At 40.8% G+C, this 24,851-nt stretch overlaps 1 protein-coding gene across 7 annotated transcripts in view; it reads left to right on the top strand.

Annotated features, from left to right (window-relative positions):
* Nucleotides 1–24,547, top strand: part of CDH17 (cadherin 17) — an 88,227-nt gene extending 63,680 nt beyond the window's left edge. For 6 of the 7 annotated variants that reach the window (XM_086335313.1, XM_086335314.1, XM_086335312.1 and 3 more), the window contains 6 exons: nucleotides 9,304–9,548; nucleotides 13,968–14,098; nucleotides 16,643–16,882; nucleotides 21,067–21,183; nucleotides 21,321–21,434; nucleotides 23,715–24,547. In XM_086335313.1, the coding sequence (XP_086191439.1) occupies nucleotides 9,304–9,548; nucleotides 13,968–14,098; nucleotides 16,643–16,882; nucleotides 21,067–21,183; nucleotides 21,321–21,434; nucleotides 23,715–23,815 (948 nt within the window). In that variant the 3' untranslated portion in view covers nucleotides 23,816–24,547. The remainder of the gene's footprint in view (nucleotides 1–9,303; nucleotides 9,549–13,967; nucleotides 14,099–16,642; nucleotides 16,883–21,066; nucleotides 21,184–21,320; nucleotides 21,435–23,714) is intronic. The other variant, XM_086335318.1, reaches the window with a different exon arrangement.
* Nucleotides 24,548–24,851: the final 304 nt, after the last annotated feature.

The raw sequence follows: 24,851 nt of genomic DNA, 5'->3' as shown, positions 1-24,851 counted from the left end.
CCTTTTGAATTCTCAGTACATGATGTATTTTTTTTTTTTTTTTAGAAAGGTGTTCACATTTTTAAATGTTTTGAAAAAGTGAAAAGACTATTTTATTATTTTTTTTTCTTCTAATTGCAAAGTTTTACAGGTCTGTCTTCATAATTAGTATCTATGAATAGAAATTAAAGAGAGGTGGGTTGGGTTCATTTCAAGAATTAATGCATTCTACATGATATAATGTATATGAAAAGTGGAAAGCACAGCAAATGTAGATTCTCTTAACAGCAGATGGTGGCATACATGTTGGGATATGATCTTTTTTTTTTTTTTTTAATTTTTCAGCACTTTATTTATTTATTTTTTATTTGATAAATTTAACGCCTTTTATTGCCATACCTCATTTTACTGTGCTTTGCTTTAGTGAGCTTTATAGATACATGTTTTTTTTTTTTTCCTTGTTAATCTTCTGTTTAGTTGATCTATCCATAGGTGTGAGTGGGGTATTAAAGTCTCCCACTATTATTGTGTTATTGTTAATTTCTCCTTTCATACTTGTTAGGATTTGTCACATGATGTATTTTTAAGCAGCTAGAATATCATGTGGAAAGCTAATGTGTATTTTTTTCTCATCACTGATTATTGATGAAAATGTTAAATGTCCCCGGTCTCAGCTCCTTTCCTTCAGCACTGTATCTCTGCTTCCAGGTTGAATCTAAATCATGGGGTTGACCTTTCAAGCAGCCATGTACAGAAGAGGGATTGTGGCATAAGTGGGTGTTTTCTGCCTACCTGATGAGTAAGGTCATGAGGGTCTCTTGACTTGACTCTGCAAGCATAGCCCTGTGTAGTGAAAGACAGGGCACATGGTTTGACAAAGCTTGTTCTTGATTAAACTCTGCTGGTTATCACTTGCTAATTTTAGTATCTTCCATTTCTAATTTTTTTCCTGGAAAATGTGGTTCTGTGTGTTTTCCTGGTGTGAAAGTTAAGCGGACTGACTGATAGCAAGCTGTTACTTCCATTCAGTAAGGGTTGAAGGAACACTGACACCGTCTCCTAACGGGCCTCCCTGCCCTGGTCAGATTGGCTCAAATCCACCCCTCCCCTAGCGGCTCCCAGAGTTAACTTCCTCCAGTACAAGTCCCACCTTGTCAGTCTTGTGCTCGCCGCCTCTCTCTGTTCATCAAGGATCAGGTCCCAGCTTCCTAGCTTGACGTGTACCATCTTCTCCATCACCTCTCTCTTCTCTCAGGTCACACATTCTGTCCTGCTAACTCCCGCTGCTCCTTATTTGCAGGTACACCATTTCATTTCTGTATCCCTCACCTCTGTATCCCTCACCTCTGGTTTCTTATCTCTCACCTCACCTCACCCTCACCTTTCCGTGAAAGGATCGGAAAGCCAGGGAGGGGACTTAGGACCTGTTTGATGTAAGGATGAGGTGTGTGTCCTCTGCCCGAGCCCACAGAGTGCTGTGCTGCTTGTCTGAGCTTGGTCTTGGCTTGACCCACAAGGAACAGATTGACGCATCCTTGGTCCACATGGCGGGCTTGCTCTGGGGGCTGTTGGCTTCCTGCTCCATCTACCAGACTTTTAGTTTGATGGCCCTGCCCTCCTCCCCTGAGATGATGGGTGGATCCCTGGGAGTCAGACGCTCCAGGGTGCACACATCTCTTCCCAACTCCCCTGGGTGGGAAGCCCTATCCCACCATGAGATCTTGACCAAGAGGTCATCATGGGGTCATACCCTGTAGGCACTGGATGCTTATTGCTATGAAAATCCTCTCTTTTTACATCTCAGCTGGATTACAAAATTTTATACCCTGCATTTTAACAAGAGCCAATTCATTCTCAGATGACCTTGAGTCTTTACACATAATTCTTTCTCTTTCATATGAGGAAATTTTCTGTCTTACTTCCTTTTGAACTAGCAATTGGGTTGCGGATATTGTGTGTGTTTGTGTGTTCATGGAGGAGAGAGTTTCTAAAGAGTGAAGATTTTCTCCAGAATCTCTTTCCCACTGGAGCCTGCAAGGGCTTGAGAAGGACCAAGACCTTCTCATTTTTGTATTTCCTGATGGGTATACTATGCACACTGTCAGGGAAGTGATGAGAAGCAAAGAATGCAATACAGTTCCTCTTCTCAGACAGCTCATGGTCAGTAAGGATCTGGAATAGAGAAGCAAACAATTAGGATCCTGAGTTAAGTCCTATAAGATTACAGAAGGCATGGAGCTCATCTATTTGGGGATACAGAGTGGGATTTGGGGAAGATGGTATGCAGAGAACAGCACTGAGCCAACTTTGGACTGATGGGGAGAATTTTTTCAGATGTTGAGGGAAGAGAAGGCTGAGCGAATGCAGTCATGTGTCAGCTTTTCCTCTTTATGAAAGGAAAATACCATTTTTGTTTAACTGATGAGAAACTGATATAAACTAAAGTTAAAGAACTGACAGCTCCCCAAGAGATCCTGGGTCCTCCAGGCCTGGAAGAGTGAATAAAACAGGGCAGTTCCCAGAATCTATAATGTGCTTTTTGAGCTTTTCTCTGGTTCCTTCATCTTTTTGAGGTCATGGATACCTTCGAGACTCTGACAAAAGCTACATAACCTCTCCTGATGAAAAAATTCATGTATGCACAAACATCAAAAATTCAATGGAGTAAGTTTAAGGATCAAATTGGCTTTATTAAATAATTCATAAATCGTCATTCCATTTAGCAAATAGAAAGGAGCTCCACCAAGCTGTAGCAAAGGAAAGATTTTTAAAGGTAGAATGGGAGTGGAAAAAGGAAACTATTGGCAAAGAATGTCTTGTTTCAGACAAGGTTGCCCTCCTAAAAGGAACAAAAGGGCCTACTAGGTTGATTACCTCACTAGGGCCGACCAGATTCAAGACTGACTGGTTAAAGTTGCATTCCTGGGGCAGGGATTGAGAATGCAATAAGTTAGGTATTAAGTTTTGTTGCTGACATGGGGTTTAGCACAAGTGATTCCATTTTGGGCCTGTTGTTTCTTTAAAGTGTGTACATGCTCAGTTGTGTCTGACTTTTTGCAACCCCAAAGAGCCCAACTCTTTGTGGACTGTAGCCCGCGAGGCTTCTCTGTCCATGAGATTCTCCTGGCAAGAATACAGGAATGGGTTGCCATTTCCTTCTCCAGGGGATCTTCCCAAGCCAGGGATCGAACTCACGTCTCCTGCGTCTCCTGCACCGCAGGTGGATGCTTTACTGATGAGCCACTGGCGAAGCCCTTTAACAGTTTCCCCATTTTGATCAGATTCTCACTTATCTGAGAAATGTGATAAAAACTTGAAGCATTAAATGCCACTATCAGATACTGCTCTTTAGTTCTTTCTTCTGTTGATCTTCTGTGTGATATTCACAGGTCATAATGGTTTTTTTTTTTTTTTTTCTACTTAATCCCTGTGATATTCACAGGTGTCAACTGCAGGTTTAGAGTTTTTAAGTTGGTCATTCTTTCTGTCCCCTTTCTGATGTTCTTAGTCTTAGTGAGACTTGGTAGTGAGTGGTTGTGAGCATGTATTTAAAGCTTTTGAGAGAATGCAGCACATGAGAGAGAGAGTACTCTGATTCTAACAAGCAGGATAATTCCTTGTGTTTGGAGTGTACCTTTGAGCCATGGCCCCCAAGACCCAAACCAATCAAATGCAAATAATTCAAAGAAAGACTCCATGGCAGGAGTCACCCTTTGAAGGCAAGTGGCTTGTTCAGTGATCTGATGATCCTGAATTTCTGCTGCCCCAAAAGTGTTCTCCAGGTACGGCAGGTGGTGTTGGCTACAGCATAGACATCTCCTTGCTCACCTGAAAGAGAATCAAGGGCTATCTTATATCAAGAACAACTTTGGCCAGAAAGTCTTAAGATTTTTGTTGGGCAGCTATTGCTCTAACAGTGAATTTTTCAATATTTTCAAGAATTAAGGAAAGGTTCCTAATCATATTCTGGTTTACATGCACTCTTAACCAAGGAGGGCTTCCCTGGTGGCTCAGACGGTAAAGAATCCACCAGCAAATCAGGAGACCTGGGTTCGATCCCTGGGTTGGGAAGATCCCCTGAAGAAGGGAAAGGCAACCCACTCCAGTATTCTGGCCTGGAGCATTCCATGGACTGTATAGTCCATGGGGTCTCAAAGGGTCAGACACGACTAAGCAAAATTCACTTCACTTCACTTAAGAAGAATGGACCGGCTAAAGAAAGGGAATCCTGAGTCATGAATACCTCTTGACAATTCCTTTCTAACTCATTTACTGATGTAAATCCAGGGAGTTCAACCAATGAGGTGTCTCAGTTGGTTTGTGAACACTCAGGGGCGCAGTTAGATAACCTAGGAGACGTTGCCTGATGACAATGTACCAGCCGTCTAGGTACATACAGAGAATGATAACCATCACAGACAAAAATAAATGCTGTCAGGACACAAATCGCTTCCATCGAGGCAGCACTGTTAGTGGGTTCACTCGTAGGGATAGTTAGTTGCATATGCCTGTTCAAGTTAGATGTCAGTTAGGTTTTCTCCCAGCCCCAAATCCTAGTTGTTTTAAATTTCAGAGGCTGCCTCCCTTAGCGACAGTCTGGGAGATACAGATGGTGGTTTACCTTTCCAGGCCAATGCCAGAGTGAAGGAAAGGGAAGGGAAAAAAAGAGAGTTTCATGTTCAGCTGAAGTATGAAGTGTTGATCTGATGTCCTGGAAGGGAGCATCTGCCGCACTGTCAGCTGCCTCTCTTCCTAGTCAATCTGATTTGGAGATTCAGTATTTTTATAAAACCAGATGTCCGGTGGACCCCTCTTCAGCTGTGAGATGTGTATCTAAGGTTTAAGACTCTAAAGTTTGGCTGCCGTGTGGGGAGTAAGGAGGACCGGGCAGATCCCTTCCAAGGAGGTTCAAGGGCAGTCTTTGTTCTCACCGATTCCAATTCAGAAAGGTGGGAGACAACTGAAACATTAGCTTGGAGAGTTGTAGCCGGATATTTGAGGAAACTAGAAAAATTCAGGATCCAGTCCAGTTTATGGGTATATGTGTGCATGCCAAGTCGCTTCAGTCACGTCTGACTTTTTGCAACCCTATGGACTATACCTCGCCAGGCTCCTCTGTCCATGGGATTCTCCAAGCAAGAGTCCAAGAGTGGGTTGTCATGCCCTCCTCCAGGGGATCTTCCTGACACAGGGATCAACCCTCATTTTTTGTCTCCTGCATTGACAGTCGGGTTCTTTACCACTAGCGCCACCTGGGAAACCGAGTCTAATGCGCTGTGCTGTGCTTAGTCACTCAGTCATGTTCGATTCTTTGTGATCCCATGGACTATAGCCTGCCAGGCTCCTCTGTCCATGGGGAATGTAAAGGTTCAAATAGAATTTTTCTCTCTACAATTATTCCTGCTTTTTAAAAAATTCTTTATAAGGATAACCCCAGTAAAATAATTTTTTTTGCATTAAATTTGGCTTGATTATTTACATAAGCACAGCAAGAATAGTGATTGACCATGTAAGCTCATCGGAGAAGGCAATGGCAATCCACTCCAGTACTCTTGCCTGGAAAATCCCATGGATGGAGGAGCCTGGTAGGCTGCAGTCCATGGGTCGCTAAAAGTCAGATATGACTGAGCGACTTCACTTTTACTTTTCACTTTCATGCATTGGAGAAGGAAATGGCAACCCACTCCAGTGTTCTTGCCTGGAGAATCCCAGGGATGGGGAAGCCTGGTGGGCTGCTGTCTATGGGGTCGCACAGAGTCGGACACGACTGAAGTGACTTAGCATAGCATAGCATGTAAGCTCATGCTGGAATCTTCAAAGCAAAGTACTCTCTGAGTCTATGCACATCTCTCTCAAATGTGACAATCCAGTCCAAGCCTTACCAATGTAATCAATGTTTCCAAATGTGTTCCATTATGAGGAGAACAGATTCTTATTGAACATATGTGAATGACTACCTATATTGCCATGAAAAGAATATATTGAGAGTTTCTGAATTCTGGAAAGGCACCTAGAAAAAAAATGTCATTTTTGTTTAAAAAGGTATGATTTATCGATTGCTGTAAGTCATAGATTACTTAAAAGAAAACATTTCTTTAAATCTGGAAAAACAAAACATTAAGAAATATGTACTGTATTAGAACAGAAAGTCATACAAATTATAATCAACCTCCTCAGTTTATTTAGTTCAATGTAATTAATACTGGCTCTATTTTAATCTAGTTTTTCTGTTATTCTGGAATTCTTATCCAGTTTAGTTTTATGATTTTAAAATGATCAGATATTGTAGAATACCTGTCAGAGTCCTTTTTATGGATTTCTCTGAAGATGAAATAGTTTTGTAGGAACATTTCTGCAAAAGCATCAGAAAAAAATAATTAACTATCTGCAAATGACAAAATCCTTAAAATGTCCATTATCAAATATCTGATAAGAATTCATTGTAATGGAATTGACAAGAAAATTTGGTAATTTTTGCAATGAGTAATGTTTAAGATAACTAGAATTATGACTGATAACATCATACCAGGAAATAATAGATTTCCAGGAATCTTGTATAATTTCTATAACCTTTACATACCTGTGTAAATATAGCATAAAGAAGGTTTGGACTTCCCTAGTGGTCCAATGGACATGGGTTCGATCCCTGCTCTGGGAAGATTCCACACGATACATTACAACCACGCACAACTGCTAAAGCCCACGCACTTTAGAGCCCATGGTTTGCGTGAGAAGCCTGAGGACCGCAACTAGAGAGTGGCCCCCGCTCGCTGCAACTAGAGAAAGCCTGTGTGCAATGAAGACCCAGCACAGCCAAAAATAAATACATTTTTTTAGAAAAAGAAGCCTGAACACTCAAATCGTTAAAAAAAAAAAAAAAAAAAGGCTTAGTATTACTTGTTTGACAAAGTTTTCCATGTAATTTAACATTTCAAATAATCTTAATTAGTGGAACATCTCTCTTTTTATAAGGAGAAAGAAAATGTCTTTTCTGATTTTTCCAAAGTACCTCTGGAAAATCCCAAAGTTATTTCCAGGTCAAAAAGACTTCACTTAGAATTTGATTTTGGGAAGTTCTGTCAAAAAATTCAAAAGATTTGGACACAACTAAAAAGGATCACAGATCATTATGAAACAATACTTAATTATCCAATTAATTCTTTCAAGAGCAAATGCAGTAAGTTATGTACTTCTGAGCCAAATTTTGCTTTTCTAATATTGAGACAACTCAGTTTACTTAAATAATCAAAGACTTGATAATAAAGATATAAAGCACAAAAAATTATTTTGATAAAACACAAAGTCTTTGCTTTCTAAACAGATTGTTTTAAAGATAAAAAAAAGCTTTTCAAATTTCTCATAAAGAGTAGATCTTTTTTATTAATAGATCTAATAAAATTTGTCCTTTTAGCAGATGAAAGAAAATTAAGTTTTAGCTTTATGTAAGAATATTTTAGTATTTAAACTTATTTTAAAACTCTTGTAATAACAATTAATTTTTTTAGCTAACTTGACTGCACAGGATTTCTTTTTTCCTCTTTTTCTTTCTTTCATTCTTCTTTATTTTCTATGTCCATAGTTTTTCCTTAATTTTTCTCCTTCCTATTTTAAAATAACTAGAGAAAAAAACCACTTTTATTTCCCTCAACAAAATATATTGCCATACCTCATACCCTTTTTAACCAAAAAAAAAAGCCTCCAAAACAAAAAATACATCCTATTTTCCTTGCATACACAATTATTTCTTATTGTTTTAAATTACATGAGTGACTGAGCTTGCACACGTTAGAATTCTTAACACTTAGAAGCCTTAATTTATAGTGAACACTTGCTAAGCTATTATGAACTGTTACCCTAGCATTCTTTAGACTAGCAAATTTATGAATACATTTCATAATTTTTAGAAAAACATGCTTCCTCATAGTAAACATTTTTAATGTGGCACTAGCCATATATACTAATAGATCCAAATATCTTTAGTTCCTCTGCAAAAAGAAACCAAAGTGGGTAAAATCTATGTTCAGTAATTAATGTTTTAGTATTTTATCTTACTTAGAAGTGATCTAGATGTTTAGTGAACTTCTGTGGAGGGGAGCAGTAGAAATTACATGAGTCCTATAGTCTTTTTTGGATACCTTTTATATCTCTAATTTTTTATCAGGCTTTTGCAATGAAATTATTTTGGAATTTTGAAGTCTTTTGGAGGTTTCTTCATGCCAATTAAAATAGGTATTCCTTGCTTTTAAGTGCTCTTCTTAAATGCTCTTGTCTAATTGGAACATTCCTCTTAATGGCCGTTGTAATTCCCCTTATGGAGAAGGCAATGGCACCCCACTCCAGTACTCTTGCCTGGAAAATCCCATGGACAGAGGAGCCTGGTGGGCTGCCGTCTATGGGGTTGCACAGAGTTGGACAGGACTGAAGTGACTTAGCAGCAATTCCCCTGAAGACTGACAGCAGTTTGCTAGGAACCTTAGCAGCGTTCGGAGTTCAGCCTCTATTTCTTTCTGCTCAGCCATGTTTGGGGCCCCAGTTTGATGGTAACCATGCCAAGTTGTCACGCACAAAATTCTAGGTTGTCTTTAGTAAGGTTTTGGCCATTTTGAGGGGTAGGTATTTATAATTTCTGAGATAGTTTTTAGATGTAAAATGAGCAGGTATGCTCTAGTTTATGCTAACCTCTCCCACCCGCCAAGAGTTTAAGTTCTTTTATTTTGAAATGCGAATCCTGAGGTTTCTGGGAAATCATTCTCCATACAATCTGGTTGCTGCCGTGTCCAGCTCTGCAAGCCCATGGACTGAAGCCGCTTCAGCCTCCTCTGTCCATGGGATTCTCCAGGCAAGAATACTGGAGTGGGTTCCCATTTCCTTCTCTAGGGGATCCCCTGGACCCAGGGATTGAACTTGCATCTCCTGCATTGGCAGGTGGAATTCTTTACCACTGAGCCACCAGGGAAGCCCCACACCATGTGGAAATCTCTGTATAAGCATTTCCCAGTGACTTCTGAGAACTGTCTTGAGAGAATCAATAAGTTTCTGATGAATGAATGAATTATCCCAGGATTAAATAAATTGGAGGAGTGCTGTATTGATTCCCTCTTCTAGGAGAGTCAGAACACACATTAGCATATTCAAAGTCCTGGTAAGTCCTGTAGCAAAAGCTTCTCCATGGCTCTGCTATCCAGAGAAAAAAGTTTTTGCTGACACTAGATTAAGAACGGATGCTCTGTCAGAGGGTTTTTTGAGGGCGCCTTGGGGAGGGGGCGGATTTTAAGGGAATTAAATATCCCCCAATTGATTTTCCTTCTTTTTCCCCCTGTACAGCCTCTTGATTTTGAAACAGTAGCCATTCATAATATTGTAGTCCAAGCAGAAAATCCTGAGCCTCTGGTGCCTGGTGTACAGTATAATGCCAGCTCTTCTACTACCTTCAGACTGACGGTGACCGACGTGAATGAGGCCCCGCAATTTTTCCAACAAGTGTCTGAAGCAAAAGTCAGTGAGGCTGTGGCTAAAGGCACAAAAGTGGGCAACATGACTGCCAAGGATCCGGAAGGTCTGGACGTCAGGTAGAGAGGAGCTGTGCTGGGAAGATTGGCTGGGTGCTGTAGTCACGGCCCGTGGGAGGAGGAAGGGCTGGGGGGCGGGTGGGCAGAGAAGCTGGCCTGACTTGAGGGCTGTCTCTTAAAGGAGCAGCCAGGGAACTGAAGCTGTGTCCCAGTGTGCTTGGTGAATCTGCCCTTGGTTTTGGCAGGCGCCAGTCACCTGGGGGGCATCGGGGAGCATCCAGACTTGGGAGTGGGAAGCAGGTCAGATTCCAGCCCAGCCTGCCTATTGCAGGTCCCAGCTGAGAGCTGGGGAGTCCAGGAGGTGGGGCTGGACCAGTCACAGGGCCAGGGTCCGGAGACAGGCTCCAGCTCCTGAGGCAGACGGGCGTTCTAGACAGCAAAATAAAGCAGAAACCTGACGGGGTGGACTCAGCCACCTGAGAGGGTGAAGGGAACCTTCTCCGTGAGGAGCTCTTCAGAGCAGGTCCAGGGCAACAAGATTCACTCCGGAGCTCAGCCCTGGAAAGGTGAGTATGTGGGCTAAGATGGTTAGACAAGATATGTAAGTATTTCCATTTTAGTAGTTCTCATTTGTTTTTCAGGGTGATAGAACCCACACAGATTTTCCTTAAATATATGCAACAATAATAAAATTTTCCAAGATAACAGATGTATGTGTATACATCCATGTCTGTATCAATATCTATAACCTTCTTAAGATCATCTCGTTAATAAGCCCAAGGACAGAACTTGAACCTGGATCTTTTGTTTCTATTGTATAACATCAGCCCTACTGTCCATGGCATGACAAATATTTTAGCATGGCTTAAAACCCATGCAAGTGATTATGAATGTTATGAATGACAATTCCTTAAGTGTCTCTAAATATTTGAGGGGAGTCTTGCCTCCCACTGAGTGATCCTTTTGGTACCTGGAATCAGTTTCAAGACGTTTTTCTGATTGTCTGTTGGAATAAAGTTCCCACCTACTATTTTACACTGCAAGCACTTATCAACTTTCACAAAGACAGATAAGAGAAAGGAAAGAAGAGATGTGTTGTACTGGATGGTCAGTGTAGATACTGCTCTGTACGTCAGAGTCACTAAGCGTGATGGGGCACAAAATGTTCCTAATTTTACAACAGTTTACTCTTTAACAAATGCTTCCATCTCCTTCACGAGAATGCCATGAGAAAGTCATTAGTCAAGGGCAAGTGAGTAAAAATTTGAGTTTATGAGTGGAGAAAACAAAGTCATTTAAGAACATTCCTCAGATGTTCATTCTTTCATCTGAGGAAATGATGTGATGTATGTACTATTAAGTTAAAATCAGGAAGATGAGTAAGAAAGATAATGTCCTGGCAGAAACAAATGAAAAGAGTACTTCATGAATGGAGAGTAATCAATAGTTGAGATGCTAGGAGTAAGTCAGTTAAGATTTAAGGATAACTCCAAAGCTGCTGCTAAAACCTGAGCAATTTAATTCTCTTTCTTTTAGACGCACAAACTTGGAATCCATTAGCACCCAATGGATCCTAATCCAATCTATCAGTAAATATTAGTGATTCTTTCATTGAACTATATCCAGAATTGACCTGCTTCTCATCACTTCCTCAGTGATCCAGGCCACATTATCAACTCTTCCACCCCACTCACTGCAATGAGAGTGGGTCTTTAAAAAAGTAAAATCACGCAACTCCTCTGAAAACCCTCCAGAGGGTTTCCATCTCACTCAGAAATCCCGACTACATCAGTTCAGTTCAGTCCCTCTGTCGTGTCCGACTCTTCGTGATCCCATGGGGTGCAGCACGCCAGGCTTCCCTGTCCATCTCCAACTCCGGGAGCTTGCTCAAACTCATGTCCATCGAGTCAGTAATGCCATCCAACCAAACACAGGCAATTATTAATTCACTGCCCATACACAGAGCCTAACACAGTGCTTTGCATAAGAATATTCTAACACTGGGAAAAAATTAGTGTGACAACAACATTATTACTTTTTAATCATTCTCCTACTCCCAGACATGTAGGTTGTTTCCAGTATTTTTTAACTTATAGAAAATAATTCGTTTTTAAGACTTCTATTAAATTGTTTCTTAATTTGGAGAAAATTTCCAGAGGTCGGGTTTTTTAAAATTTAAAGATACAGACATCCTTATGGCTATGCGCTTTGTTCCCAAAAGGCTGTAGCCATCTGTTTTCCTTTGGTTCTAGACTTTTCTCGCTCAATTTCACCTTTCATGCACCTACCAATGAGTTCCACTGAAAGCACAAACATGACTAGGTCACCATCCCATGCCTGCCCATCGCTTCCCACGACCCAGCTCCTTCCATCCCTTGAGCTTCATGCTTTGCCATCCACTGTGCCCTATTTTCATCCCTTCACTACTGGAATGTCTGATGCCCCCACATCCTAAGCTATTCCTTGGCCTCTCTGCCTTAGTTCCTGCAATTCCTTCTGCTTAAAGCATCCTTCTTTTTCTCGCTTTAGTTAATGTCTACTCTTTCAGATGTTTCAGAAAAACATCTATTTCTGCTTTATTGACTATGCCAAAGCCTTTGACTGTGTGGATCACAATAAACTGTGGAAAATTCTGAAAGAGATGGGAATACCAGACCACCTGACCTGCCTCTTGAGAAACTTGTATGCAGGTCAGGAAGCAACAGTTAGAACTGGACATGGAACAACAGACTGGTTCCAAATAGGAAAAGGAGTCCGTCAAGGCTGTATATTGTCACCCTGCTTATTTAACTTCTATGCAGAATGCATCATGAGAAACTCTGGACTGGAAGAAGCACAAGCTGGAATCAAGATTGCCAGGAGAAATATCAATAAGCTCAGATATGCAGATGACATCACCCTTATGGCAGAAAGTGAAGAAGAACTAAAGAGCCTCTTGATGAAAGTGAAAGAGGAGAGTGAAAAAGTTGGCTTAAAGCTCAACTTTCAGAAAACGAAGATCATGGCATCTGGTCCCATCACTTCATGACAAATAGATGGGGAAACAGTGGAAACAGTGGCTGACTTCATTTTTCTGGGCTCCAAAATCATTGCAGATGGTGACTGCAGCCATGAAATTAAAAGATGCTTACTCCTTGGAAGGAAAGTTATGACCAACCTAGACAGCATATTCAAAAGCAGAGACATTACTTTGCCAACAAAGGTCCATCTAGTCAAGGCTATGGTTTTTCAAGTAGTCATGTATGGATGTGACAGTTGGACTATAAAGAAAGCTGAACACAGCAAAATTGATGCTTTTGAACTGTGGTGCTGGAGAAGACTCTTGAGAGTCCCTTGGCTTGCAAGGAGATCCAACAAGTCCATCCTAAAGGAGATCAGTCCTGGGTGTTCATTGGAAGGACTGATGTTGAAGCTGAAACTCCAATATTTTGGTCACCTGACGTGAAGAGCTGACTCATTGGAAAAGACCCTGATGTTGGGAAAGATTGAGGGAAGGAGGAGAAGGGGACAATGGAGGATGAGATGTTTGGTTGGATGGCATCACTTACTCAACAGACATGAGTTTGAGTAAACTCCAGGAGTTGGTGTTGGACAGGGAGGCCTGGCATGCTGCGGTTCATGGGGTTGCAAAGAGTCAGACACGACTGAGCGACTGAACTGAACTGAACTGAACTCTTTCAGGAGAGGCTTCCCTGGTGCCTCAGCTGGTAAAGAATCCGCCTGCAATGCAGGACGCCTGGGTTTTTTCCCTGAGTTGGGAAGATCTCCTGGAGGAGAGCATGGTAACCCACTCCAGTATTCTGGCCTGGAGAATCTCCACGGACAGAGGAGCCTGGTGGGTTGCAGTCCATGGGGTCGCAAAGATTCAGACATGACTGAGCAACTAAACACAGCACAGCTCACTTTTTCAGAAAGTCTTCTCTGATTCCCATTACCTTATCTGGAATTCCACATGGACCTGACAATCATCACACTAGAATTATCTGTCTCTGTCTCCTCCACTGGCCTGACAACCCCCTTTGGTGATTTCCTCTCTTGGTCCACAGCCTGATGTTTGCTATCTCTCAGCAGATGTCTGTTGAATGAAGAGTTCACCGTGCCTCTGAGTATTCACCTATTCGCATATATCCACCAATGAGTGTTCACGTTTTCTTAGAGGGCATGGTTTTAATAGACAATTCCAGGTTGTTTTATTTGAAAAAGAAGTTTAACTTTTTTCACTAGAGGTTGTGACTCTACCTTTAAAAAAAAAATTAAAACAAGTACAAAAACCACTCTGTAGGGATGAACAAATCCTTCTTTTGAAGGCAGATGGTAGGCAAACAAAGCATTAGTAATATTAGATTATGCTTCTTTATATATGTTGTCAATAGTCTGCAAGGGACAGTGCTGATATAACAGCGTAGAGGTGCATAAACTGTCTCCACGTTTTCATGCAGGGTAACGTGGGCTTTCTTTTGCTCTTTTCTCTTACTGAAGTTATTCACTGAGAGGCGACAAGAGAGGCTGGCTAAGAATTGACCCCGCCACTGGTGAGATCTTCAGTGTGGCGCTGCTGGACAGGGAAGCTGAAAGTCTGTATCGGGTACAAGTGGTGGCAACGGAAGTAGGTGAGCCAACACAAATACGGAAAAGGTAACACAAGTGATCAGGGGCTACGTCAACAGAAGAGGGAGGGAAGGCGAGGTGAGTGGGAAACTCCACTGGGTTGAACGGTCAGAATATCTGCCAGTGGAGAAACAAGAAGAGGACAAACACGGAGGGAAGGGTTCACCCCGCCATGGCTGTGTTCCGGTGAGAACCCTCGTGACTGCTGCGGGGCTCTTTCCGGCCGGGCTGCCCCTGGAGGCTGGCAGGGCTTCAGGGCTGCTACTCCCTCTGTGGGGTCCTGCAGGGACCACGGCTTCTAGGAAGGTTCCTGTGACCCCACTGAACTACCCCGCCTTCCTCCAAAGTGGCTGTGGGTTTCTCCAGGGAGTGGGATCAAACCACCATGTAGTATATAGAATTATATGGTGGTGATGGTTTAGTCGCTAAGTCTTGTCCGATTCTTGTGACCCCATGGGCTGTAGCCCGCCAGGCTCCTCTGTCCATGGGATTGTCCAGGCAAGAATACTGGAGTGGGTTGCCATTCCTTCTCCAGGGGATCTTCCCGACCCAGGAATCAAATCGGGGTCTCCTGCATTGCAGGCAGATTCTTTACTAACTGAGCTATGAGGGAAGCCCCAGGATTATATAATATATAGTAATATACCTGCCTGACTTAGCAAAAAAAAAAAGAGAGAGAACTGAACAAAGTATGACTAAATAAACACAGATTTAGAGCAAAGAAAGAAACTTTCAAAATGTAGAGCCCAGGTTTGGGAGTAGGGGAATGGGGAAAATTCCAGTAGGTGGGAATCATGAAAATGGTCCCTGTCTGTGAAAAGCTGAAGAACAGCAAAGTACTGTAGTCATGTTAAACCAAGGAAGCTAGACCCGCAGATGTGTGTGCTGGATTTGAAATGGTTGTGGGTGAGCACACGGACCTCGCTGAGGTGGGTTGGGGGCTCTCTCTCTTGCTTCTGGTTAATGTGCTTCTAACACATACCACTATCACACTCTACACATTTAACTCTTGATTTTAAAAGCTCCTGATTTAATCAGCAGAAAGTTTCTGGTGAAATCTTTGTGCTCTGCCTTCTGCTAAAATGTACCGTGGGGTCAGCACTTCACTTTGCTGCTGCTGCTGCTGCATCACTTTAGTCGTGTCTGACTCTTCGCGACCCCATGGACTGCAGCCTACCAGGCTCCTCCATCCATGGGATTTTCTGGGCAAAAGTACTGGAGTGGGGTGCCATTGCCTTCTCCTAGACATGTCCTAAAGCCTCTCACAGTTTAGAAGTGATGGGAATCAAAAACAGAGTTCAAAACCCTGCTGGGTGTGCAGTTGTTGGCCCTGGACTGATCCATGTCCATGATATGATTTCAAGAACCCGGTAGCTCTTCCTCCTTTGGTTATGCAGACAGCTGGCAAGAAAAGCAGGCAAATAGAATTTACAGGAATTGAAGCAGGCTGGAGTCAGAAATTGTAGGAACATCAGGGAGAATGAGAACCGTCAGCATCACTGCTGTACTGACCGTCTCCTTCTAAGCACTTACCCCTCACACAACACTATGGGGAGGGATTATTATTGATTATATTTGATGTATGAAGAAACCAAGATACTGATAAGTAATTCGCCAATGATCACACAGTTACTAATTGTTCAGGCAGCAAGGCCAAAATTTTTACCATGGTACCCCAGCAAATAACATTTGTACAGCTCTGTACAATTTTCTAAGAATACTACATGTTGGATCCTCATATAGTCACATTTTACAGCTGAAGAAATGAGACTTAGAAAGGTTTTTTTTTTTAATTTATTCATTTATTTTTGGCTGCGGCACTTGGACTTCTCTAGCTGTGGTGTGCAGGCTCAGCTCGGTAGTTGTGGAGTGCAGGTTTAGTTGCCTTGCAGCTGGTGGGATCTTACTTCCCCGAGTAGGAATCAAATCCTCACCCTCTGGACTGGAAGGCAAAGTCTCAACCACTGGACCACAGGGAAGTCCTGACGCTTAGAAAACTTAACAACCACACCCAAGTCAGTGATGAGGAGCAATTGAAGTTGTGGGCTCTAGAGTCAGATCTCTTGAGTTGGAAGACTCTCCACTGCTGTGTGACCTTGGGCAAGTCACACAACTTCTCTGAGCTCCATCCAGTCTTCTCATCAATAAATGCATGCAGAATTGTTTTGAAGTAACATGTATAAAACATTAGCACATAATTCTTGGGGGTGTGCGTGTGTGCTCAGTTGTGTCTGACTCTTTGCAATTCCATGGACTGTAGCCCGCCAGGCTCTTCTGTCCATGGAATTTTCCAGGCAATAATATTGGAGTGGGTTGTGATTTCCTCCTCCAGGGGATCTTCCCGACCCAGGGATCGAACTTGTATCTCCTGTGTCTCCTACACTGGCAGGCAGATTCATAATCCTTAGTTATTTTTATTATCAAGACTTTTAAAGCAGAAAATGAAACTAGGTCTGAATTGTAAAATTTTTTTTAAGGAAAGGAAATATCTTTTCTGATTGAGACAATGAGAACAGACACCGTATTTCAATGATTCAATTCCTTAGGTGGATCCTACTTGAGCTCCACGGCGCAATTCCACCTGACCCTTATGGATGTGAACGACAATCCCCCACGGCTGGTCAAGGAGTACACAGGCTTGTTCTTTTGCTATCCCCTCAAAGCACCCGGAAGTCTCATTTTTGAGGCCACCGATGATGATGAACTGACATTTCGGGGTCGACACTTTACATTTTCCCTTGGCAGCGAAAGCTTACAAAAAGACTGGGAAGTTTCCAAAATCAATGGTGAGTTGTCAAAAGAACATTGAGAAAAACACTGATGGGCGATGAAATGAGTTTTTAATTTGCCTTGGTGTGTGTGCAGCACTCAACACAGAGCTTTCTTCCCCGCTCCAGAAAGGAAGTTCATGCTGTGGAAACTTGCACAGGCAAGCTCTCCAGAGGGTTGAAAGCCCCCAAGGTTGGGAAAAGACAGATTGTTAACACTCAGTGTCCCCTTTGGTGTAAACGAACAGTTGGACAGTAGTTGGTGTACATGAATTGTTTTCCAATCAGAGCAGCATTGCAAAACAACCAGTGGCAGCTGAGAAACAGATTTTGTCATGATCTTTTAAAAACAGCTTTATTGAAATATAGTTGACATACAATTAACAGCATATATTTAAAACATACAGTTTTATAAAAGTTGATATAAGTATGTGCCACTGAAGCCATCAGCACCATCAGGTAAGACGACTCCACCAGCTCCACCAGGTTTCTTCATGCTCTGTTGCAATCCCTATTTTCCACCCCACGCTGTTCATCCCTCAGTCAGTTCAGTTGCTCATCGTGTCCAACTCTGCGACCCCATGGACTGCAGCAGGCCAGGCTTTCCTGTCCATCACCCCCAAGTAACCACTGATCTGCTTCCTGTCACTGTAGATTGGTTTGCATTTTCAAGAGTTTTATGTAAATAAAATAACAGCATGCAATTTTTTTTGTTTGGTGAATTTCACTTAGTATACTTATTTGGAGATTTCACGTGTTATTGCATATATCAACACAGCACTCATTTGTATTGCAGAGGAGTATTCCATTGTATATCATGATTTATTATTCGTTGACTTATTATCACTTAAATTGCTTCCATTTTTTGCCATTTCAAATAAAGCTGCTATGAACATTTGTGAAAAAGTACTTTGTAGGAGCCTGTGATTCCATTTTTCTTGGTTAAATACCTGGAAGTGGTCATATGGTAGCTATATGGTCAAATTTTAAGGGGGTATAAAATTGCTTCCCAAATAGTCTGTAATATGTTACATTTCCACCAGTGAACGAGAATTCTAGTTGCTTAATATTCTTCCCAATGCTTGTTATGCTAAGTCTTTTTAATTTTAGCCATTGTAGTGGGAGTGTAGTATTTCATTATGGTTTTAATTTACATGGCCCCAATGACTGATGGTGTTGACCAGCTTTTCATAAGCTTATTTGTCATCCATATATCCTCATTAGTGTAGTGTCTGGTCAAATATTGTGCCTGCTTAAAAAATTTAGCAAAGGTTTGACTTCTGTTGTGGTCTTTGTCAGATATATGTTTACAAATATTTTTTTCCAAGGCACTGTTATATTTTTATTTTGTAACAGTACCTTTTGAAGAGCAAATTAAGTTTTTTTGATGAAATCTAATTTATTGATATTTTTCCCTTATAATCTGTGACTGTTTTGCATATTCTTTAAGAAGTTTTTGCCAAGGTCACTAAAGTTTTCTGAGATTTTTTTTTCTTCCAGAGGAAAAGAAAGCTATGGTTTTAGCTTTTACAATTATCTCTATGATCCATTTCAAGTTAATCTTTCTTGCATGTATGGTAAATGTCAAGGTTCATTTTTTTTTAAATATGGCTAATTATTTAAACACTGTTTATTGAAAATATCCTTTTCACATTGAATTGTCTTGGCAGCTTTGTCAAAAACCAAGTGACCATATACATGGATCTATTTCTGGACTCTCTTCTGTTTGATTGAGTTCTTTGTCTATAGCAACACCATAACGTTTTGATAATTTCAGCTCAATAATAAGACTTGAAATCAGGTAGTGTCAATGTCCTCGTTTTGTTCTTTTTCAAGTTTATTTTGCATATCTATATAATTTTTCGAATTAAGCTTGTCTGTTTCTATCCCCAAAACCTATGCTGGTTGTGACTGAGATAGTATGAATCGGTGCTTGAATTTGGGGGACAATTTAAATCTTAACAAAACTGAATTTCCCAATCCATGAATATGATTATGTCTCCACTTATTTAGGTCTTCCTAATTTCTCTGAGCAATGTGTTTTAATTTTTTAAGTATAGTTTTACAGAATTTCCCCTGAGCACTTCATATTTTTATGCTGTTATAAATACTTAAAATTTTTAATTCCAGCATATAGAAATATAACCGATGATTTTCTTATACTGATCTTGTAGCGTATAACATTGCTGACTTCACTTGTAAGTTCTCTCTCCCTTGTTTCCTTACATTTTCATAGTTTTTCTACATGTTGTCTGTGAATCATTATAGCTTTATTTCCTTTCCAATCTGGATGGCTTTTTATATGTTTAGCTTGCTTTCTTACTGGTTAAAATCACCAGGACAATGTTCAATGAAGGTAGTGAGAGAAGAAACAATTCGGCTTCTGATCTCAGGGAGAAGGCATTCAGAAGTCTCTCACCGTTGGGTTTAAGGTTAGCTATAAGTTTTTGTAGATGTCCTTTATCAGAGTGAGGACTTTATCTTTTACTCCTAACTTGCTGAGAGGTTGTTTTTTTTTTTAATGAAGTATGATGCTAAAAATTTCAGGTGTTTTTTCTGCATCTGTTTAGATGATTGTTGGTTAACTTAGGTTTTTGTTGTTTTTGTCTGTTAGTTGGTGAAATATTTCAGTCAACTTTTGTATCTTAATTCAGTCTATTCCTGAGATAAGGCGTACTTGATGGTGAAATATTAGCATTTTATGTGATTGGATTCAATTTGCTGAAATTTTAAGACTATTTCTGTCTATATTCATAAGGGATATTGGCCTGTATTTTCCCCTTATGGTGCCTTTGTCTGATTTCGGTATCAGAGTAGCACTGGCTGCACAGAATGATTTAGAAAGTGTTCTACCTCTTCAATTATCTGGAAGAATTTGTGTAAAATTGCTTTTTATTTTTTCCTTCAAGTTTGATAGAATTCACCAGTGAAGGCTTCTGACTCAAAGTTTTCTTTGTAGGAAGTCTTAACTATAAATTCGATTTCTTTAATAGATAAGGGACTACTCAAGTTATAGATTTATTTTTGGTTGAGCTTGCTAGTTTGTGTCTTTCAAATGATTCTCTATTTCAATAGATTTGTCTAATTTATTGGCATGAAGTTGTTCATAATATTTTATTACTTTTAATAATTACAGAGTATGTAGTGATATCACTTCATTCTAATATTGGAAATTTTTGCCTCTTTTTTGGTCTTGATCAGTCTGGCTAGAGGTTATTAATTACACTGAACAAGCTTTTGGTTTCATTGATTTTGCCTTATTTTTTGTCTTATATTTCATTGCTCAGATCTTTATTATTTCCTTTATTCTTCTTATGTTGTTTTTAACTTGCTTTTTGGTACTGCTTTTATTCAGATGGAAACTGAAGCAATTGAGAATTTTTTTCTTTGTTAATGTGGGTATTTGGTGTTATAAATTTATCTCAGTGTCGTATTAGCTGTATTCCATAAAGTTTGATGCGTTTTCATTTTCATTCAGTTCAAAACACTTTCTAACTTCCCTTTAGATTTCTTCTATGACACATGGATTATTTAGAAGTAGGGTATTTTGTTCTCATATATGTGGGGATTGCCCACATCTTCCTGGTTACTGATTTCTAATTTAATTCCATGGTGACCTGAGAACATGTGATTGGGGTACTTTTAAACTTACTCAGTTTTTCTTTCAGTACTTTACAGACATTGTGTTCTGGATTGTATTGGTTCTTCTTTGTTCTTTTGAGTATAATATCCTTTTTTCTCTGGATACCTTTAAGATTTTCTTTTTCACTAGTTTTCAGTAAATTGAGTATTATGTGTAATTGTTTATTTTTCTTTTTCCTGAGATTTGCTGATCTTCTTGGATCTGAGGATTTAGAGTTTCCATCAAATTTGGAAAAACGTTAGCAATTACTTCTTCGAATATGCTTTCTAATTCAGTGTTTTTGACCACTTTATGGAACATAACTACCAGGAGTAATGACAGCCTACTGCACTTGGTGTTCGTTTCTACAGCGAAGTCAGGAATTGAGAATTTGATGGATGCCTCAGCATCCTTTTTAACATTATGGAGGGTACCTGTGGAGTAGTGATACTTGGGGTAGTTTAACTCACACTTTCATCTAACCATTCATGTTCGAGGCAGAGATGAGCTTTATTCCTGCTCATCCAGGGGCCCACAGTTGTGTTTTCATGTCAGTCATTTTTTTCCCCTATTCTGACAGGAACTCATGCCCGCCTCTCCACCAAGCACACGGGCTTTGAGGAGAGAGTTTACAACATCCCAATCCGCATCGGTGATGGTGGCCGGCCACCCTTGGAAAGGACTGTCTCTTTGCCAGGTAGATATTTTGCTGCAGGCAACTTGGGATAATATTGTCTCTCAATATGATAATTTGTGAGAATTCTTATCTTTAATACAGGATTCCTCAATTGTTTGCTTGAAAATTTATCTACCAAATATTATTCTGTTTCTCAGTTACTTTCTGCAAGTGTGTGGAAAATAGGTGTTTCCAGCCAGCGGCTCGCATGCCTGGGATACCCCCAGTGGGCATGGCAGTTGGTATACTCCTTGCCACCTTTTTGGTTATCGGTGAGTATAATTTCTCAGATTCAACGATTTCTGTCAGAAACATGAGCTCACATGAGGGTCTGACTTCATGGGCTGAGCTGGGGCTGCTCAGATGGCAGCCTGGGCAATAACCAAGCATACAGATCACCAGTAAACCTGATTGGGAGTTACTGCTTTGGTACTACCCTCCACCCATCACTGCCTTGCTGGTTAGTTTAAAACCAGCAAGTTTAAACCAGTTCATTTAAAATCACATAGGTGGCTTTAAAGAATAAATTATTGTATCTCACGCTGAGTCACCAAGCTTTCATGCTGAAGGGGAAATAAATGCAGTAGCTGTCCCTCTGCTATGCGTCAGGCACTGTGCCTGGTGGGAGACACGGTGACGGACATAAGCGGATCTTTCACTCACAGAGCTTAGGGCCTAGCCCGCCATTGTTGGAATAGGTAGAAGCTAGGACGGGGAAGCCTGGTGGGCTGCCGTCTATGGGGTCGCACAGAGTCGGACACGACTGAAGCGACTTAGCAGCAGCAGCAGCCTTCCAGTGGAGATGCGGGCGTATCTGAAGGACCTGACATGTTGCAGAACTCCCCCTTTTATGTTTTTGTGACTGTGGACCTTGATTCTTTATTAACTCAGAATAATTCCACTGCATCGCAGGCCTCACTCTGCCTTGGCCCCTAGACAGCAGAGTTCCCTGTCTTCTTTTTTGTAAACAGCTCAGTGTCTACTGTAGTCTTTAGCCTCTTTTCAACAGGTGTTCTCACCGCAAATTACGTATTAGTAGATACTTCATCAGTTCACATGCACCTGAGCAAAGGAGTTGACACAGTTTCACATCCTTTCTCTTTTAAAGGAAGAGCTGGGGTTATTCTAAGTCTCTTTCATTGTTCTTTTGGCATCTGTGCTTTTCTGCCATCATCCGGTCTACCACTCTGGATTCTGATTCGTAGCTCTAACAGGGATCTCATTTCCTCATACCCTTCTGTTTGTATTCCTCATTATTATGACACAGAAAGGCCTTTGTGGCGTGACCATGGCCCATCCTAATATGTGCATAGTAGTAGTAATGTTAGTCGCTCAGTTGTGTCTAACCCTTTGCGACCCAAGAACCATAGCTCGCCAGGCTCCTCTGTTCATGAGCTTCTCCTGGCAAGAATACTGGAGTGGGTTGCCATTCCCTTCTCCAGAGGACCTTCCCAACCAAAGGATCGAACCTGGGCCTCCTGCATTTAGGCAGATTCTTCACTGTCTGAGCTACAAGGAAGCCTAATATGTGCATGGTGACCATCATTTCTCTCTGACAACAGTTTGGTACAAACATTTTATGCTAATTGAGCTGGCTTTTGAGGTTTACTCACTTACCAAACTCCCCCCTACCTCTATGCCTTTTCTTATTCTATTTGTCTTCTCATCCTGAAAGGATTTTTGGGCTTGCATGCCATGGTTTTCTAGCATGACCATTTACTCTCAAAATTTTACCACAAGTTAAAGATTGGATGAGTTTGGTGATCTACAGACAGAAGTAATAGGATCTTGTAGTTTCATATCCTTACTTTTTTTTCAAAATAGGAGGATTGGGATTATTGCAAGATTCTTAATGGGCCTCTGAGCATCCAGTCTTTTCTGCCATTATTCCTCCTGTGACCCTAATGCCAGGTTAATTTCCTAAAAACAATAGGTCTTTAGTTCACCTTTTCCTTTTCCATATAGGTCTCTGGTTTGTAGTACACATTTAGTGCTAAAATGCACAATGTAATTTTGCAGGAGGTCAGAGATGAGGGAAAGCAGAGAGGTTAGGTAGTCTACTCAAGCTGGAGCCATGAGGAAGGTGCAAAAGAAAATGTGATACTTGGCGAAAGTAGGCTTTAGGTAGATGGACGAATCCTAGAAAAGCTCTCTGGTTGTTCTCATTGGCCTATTTCCTCCAGGGAAGAAGGACTGGAATCAACATCTATTGGCTGCGTCCAGACTTCAGGAACTCTGTCGGATGCTCATATGGTCTTCAGGGTAGTGCAGGCATAAAGTCCTATATCCCTTGACAGAGGCCTGGGGAGAGCCATCAGCTTAGATATAACTTGGGACTTGTTACACACTGACAGCAAGAAAAGTGATAAGCGTACTTATCCAAGAAAACCCATGCTTAGAAGCCCTTAATCACCATGACAACGAAGCTCTGTTGACCCACTCACAAAATGAAATTTATGAGTCATTTTTTCCTACTAGGGTGCTACTTTATAAATGAATGTGACAGTACATTGTAAGATTTCATCTATTTGACTCTGATTTTTCTCTTTTAGGCATAATTTTAGCAGTGATGTTTTTCCGGATGAAGAGGGATAAAGGCCAACATAATGCTGAAAGTGCTCAGGCATCTGAAACCAAGCCTCTGAGAAACTGAATGTGAAAAAGAATGTTTGAGTTTATGTACCAAGTGCTATTTCAGTAACATAACCATTTAGTCCCATATTTTTACTTTTCATCCAACATATGCACTGGAAGTTTTACAGATAAACTCTTGTCTTTCAATATTTTATTACTTTTAGATATTTCATGTGCTATAGACATTAGAGATATTTTCCCATTTCTCATGACACTTTTCTACTCTGCAAAAGTCGTAGCTATTTCTCCAAACGCAAAAATGTGTATTTTTCCCTCTTAGGGAATGAGGGGCTGATGAAATAGTCTATTTATTTTTGCTTCCTCAAGAGGTTTTATCAGTCACCCATCACAGAGCTTTCTGGATTCCATTTATGCTTTTTTCTAATTCCATCCCATGTCTCCTTCCACCATATCTCCTTTGGTATTTCACTAATTTTAAAACATTTGTTGGAGAAAAGAACAAAACAGAGTCTCAGGAAGAAAAAATAAAAGGGCAGACCTGTCCCTCAGTTTGAACAGAAACTCTTGATCGTTTGAAGAGGCCTGCTTCACAGACCCTGGTTGCAAACACCAGCCACTCACCATGTTTACTCACCACCTCCCATGCTCGTGTGCTGTGCCCACTTCCTTTGTGTGTATATTAATAAAGTTTTGGTTATTATATATTTAATGGTGAAGGAAAATAAGGAAGCATGAAAGATGTAGTGACAACAATCAAGAATAAACATTGGCTGTGGCTTTGTTTCTTGGATTTCTTTGGTTCTGCTTCCTGATTCTTTGCATTTCTTGAGGGAAGGAGTAGCTAGCAGTGGTTAACTATCGTTAGTCAAAATTACCTCTCAAGTAGAATTAACCCATAAAGAGGGGTCCGCAATGAAATAAACATTCACTGTGCTTATGATCATGGATTGGGATGTTCAAGGCAGATACATGAGAAATTTTAAATTTTTAAATAGGAAAACCTTAGATTTGGAAGCACTTCTAGGACCTGGGGCTGTTGTCTGGCTCCCGATTTGAGTCTTGAAAGCGTTCAACATTACACAGCCTCTCAGAAT

The sequence above is a fragment of the Bos grunniens genome, chromosome 14 (genome assembly GCF_055505025.1).
Source record: "Bos grunniens cultivar Pamir isolate PY7600 chromosome 14, Bosgru_T2T1.0, whole genome shotgun sequence".
NCBI lineage: Eukaryota > Metazoa > Chordata > Mammalia > Artiodactyla > Bovidae > Bos > Bos grunniens.
The sequence above is the reverse complement of the archived record's forward strand: the minus strand, read 5'-3'. Positions and strand labels throughout refer to the sequence as shown.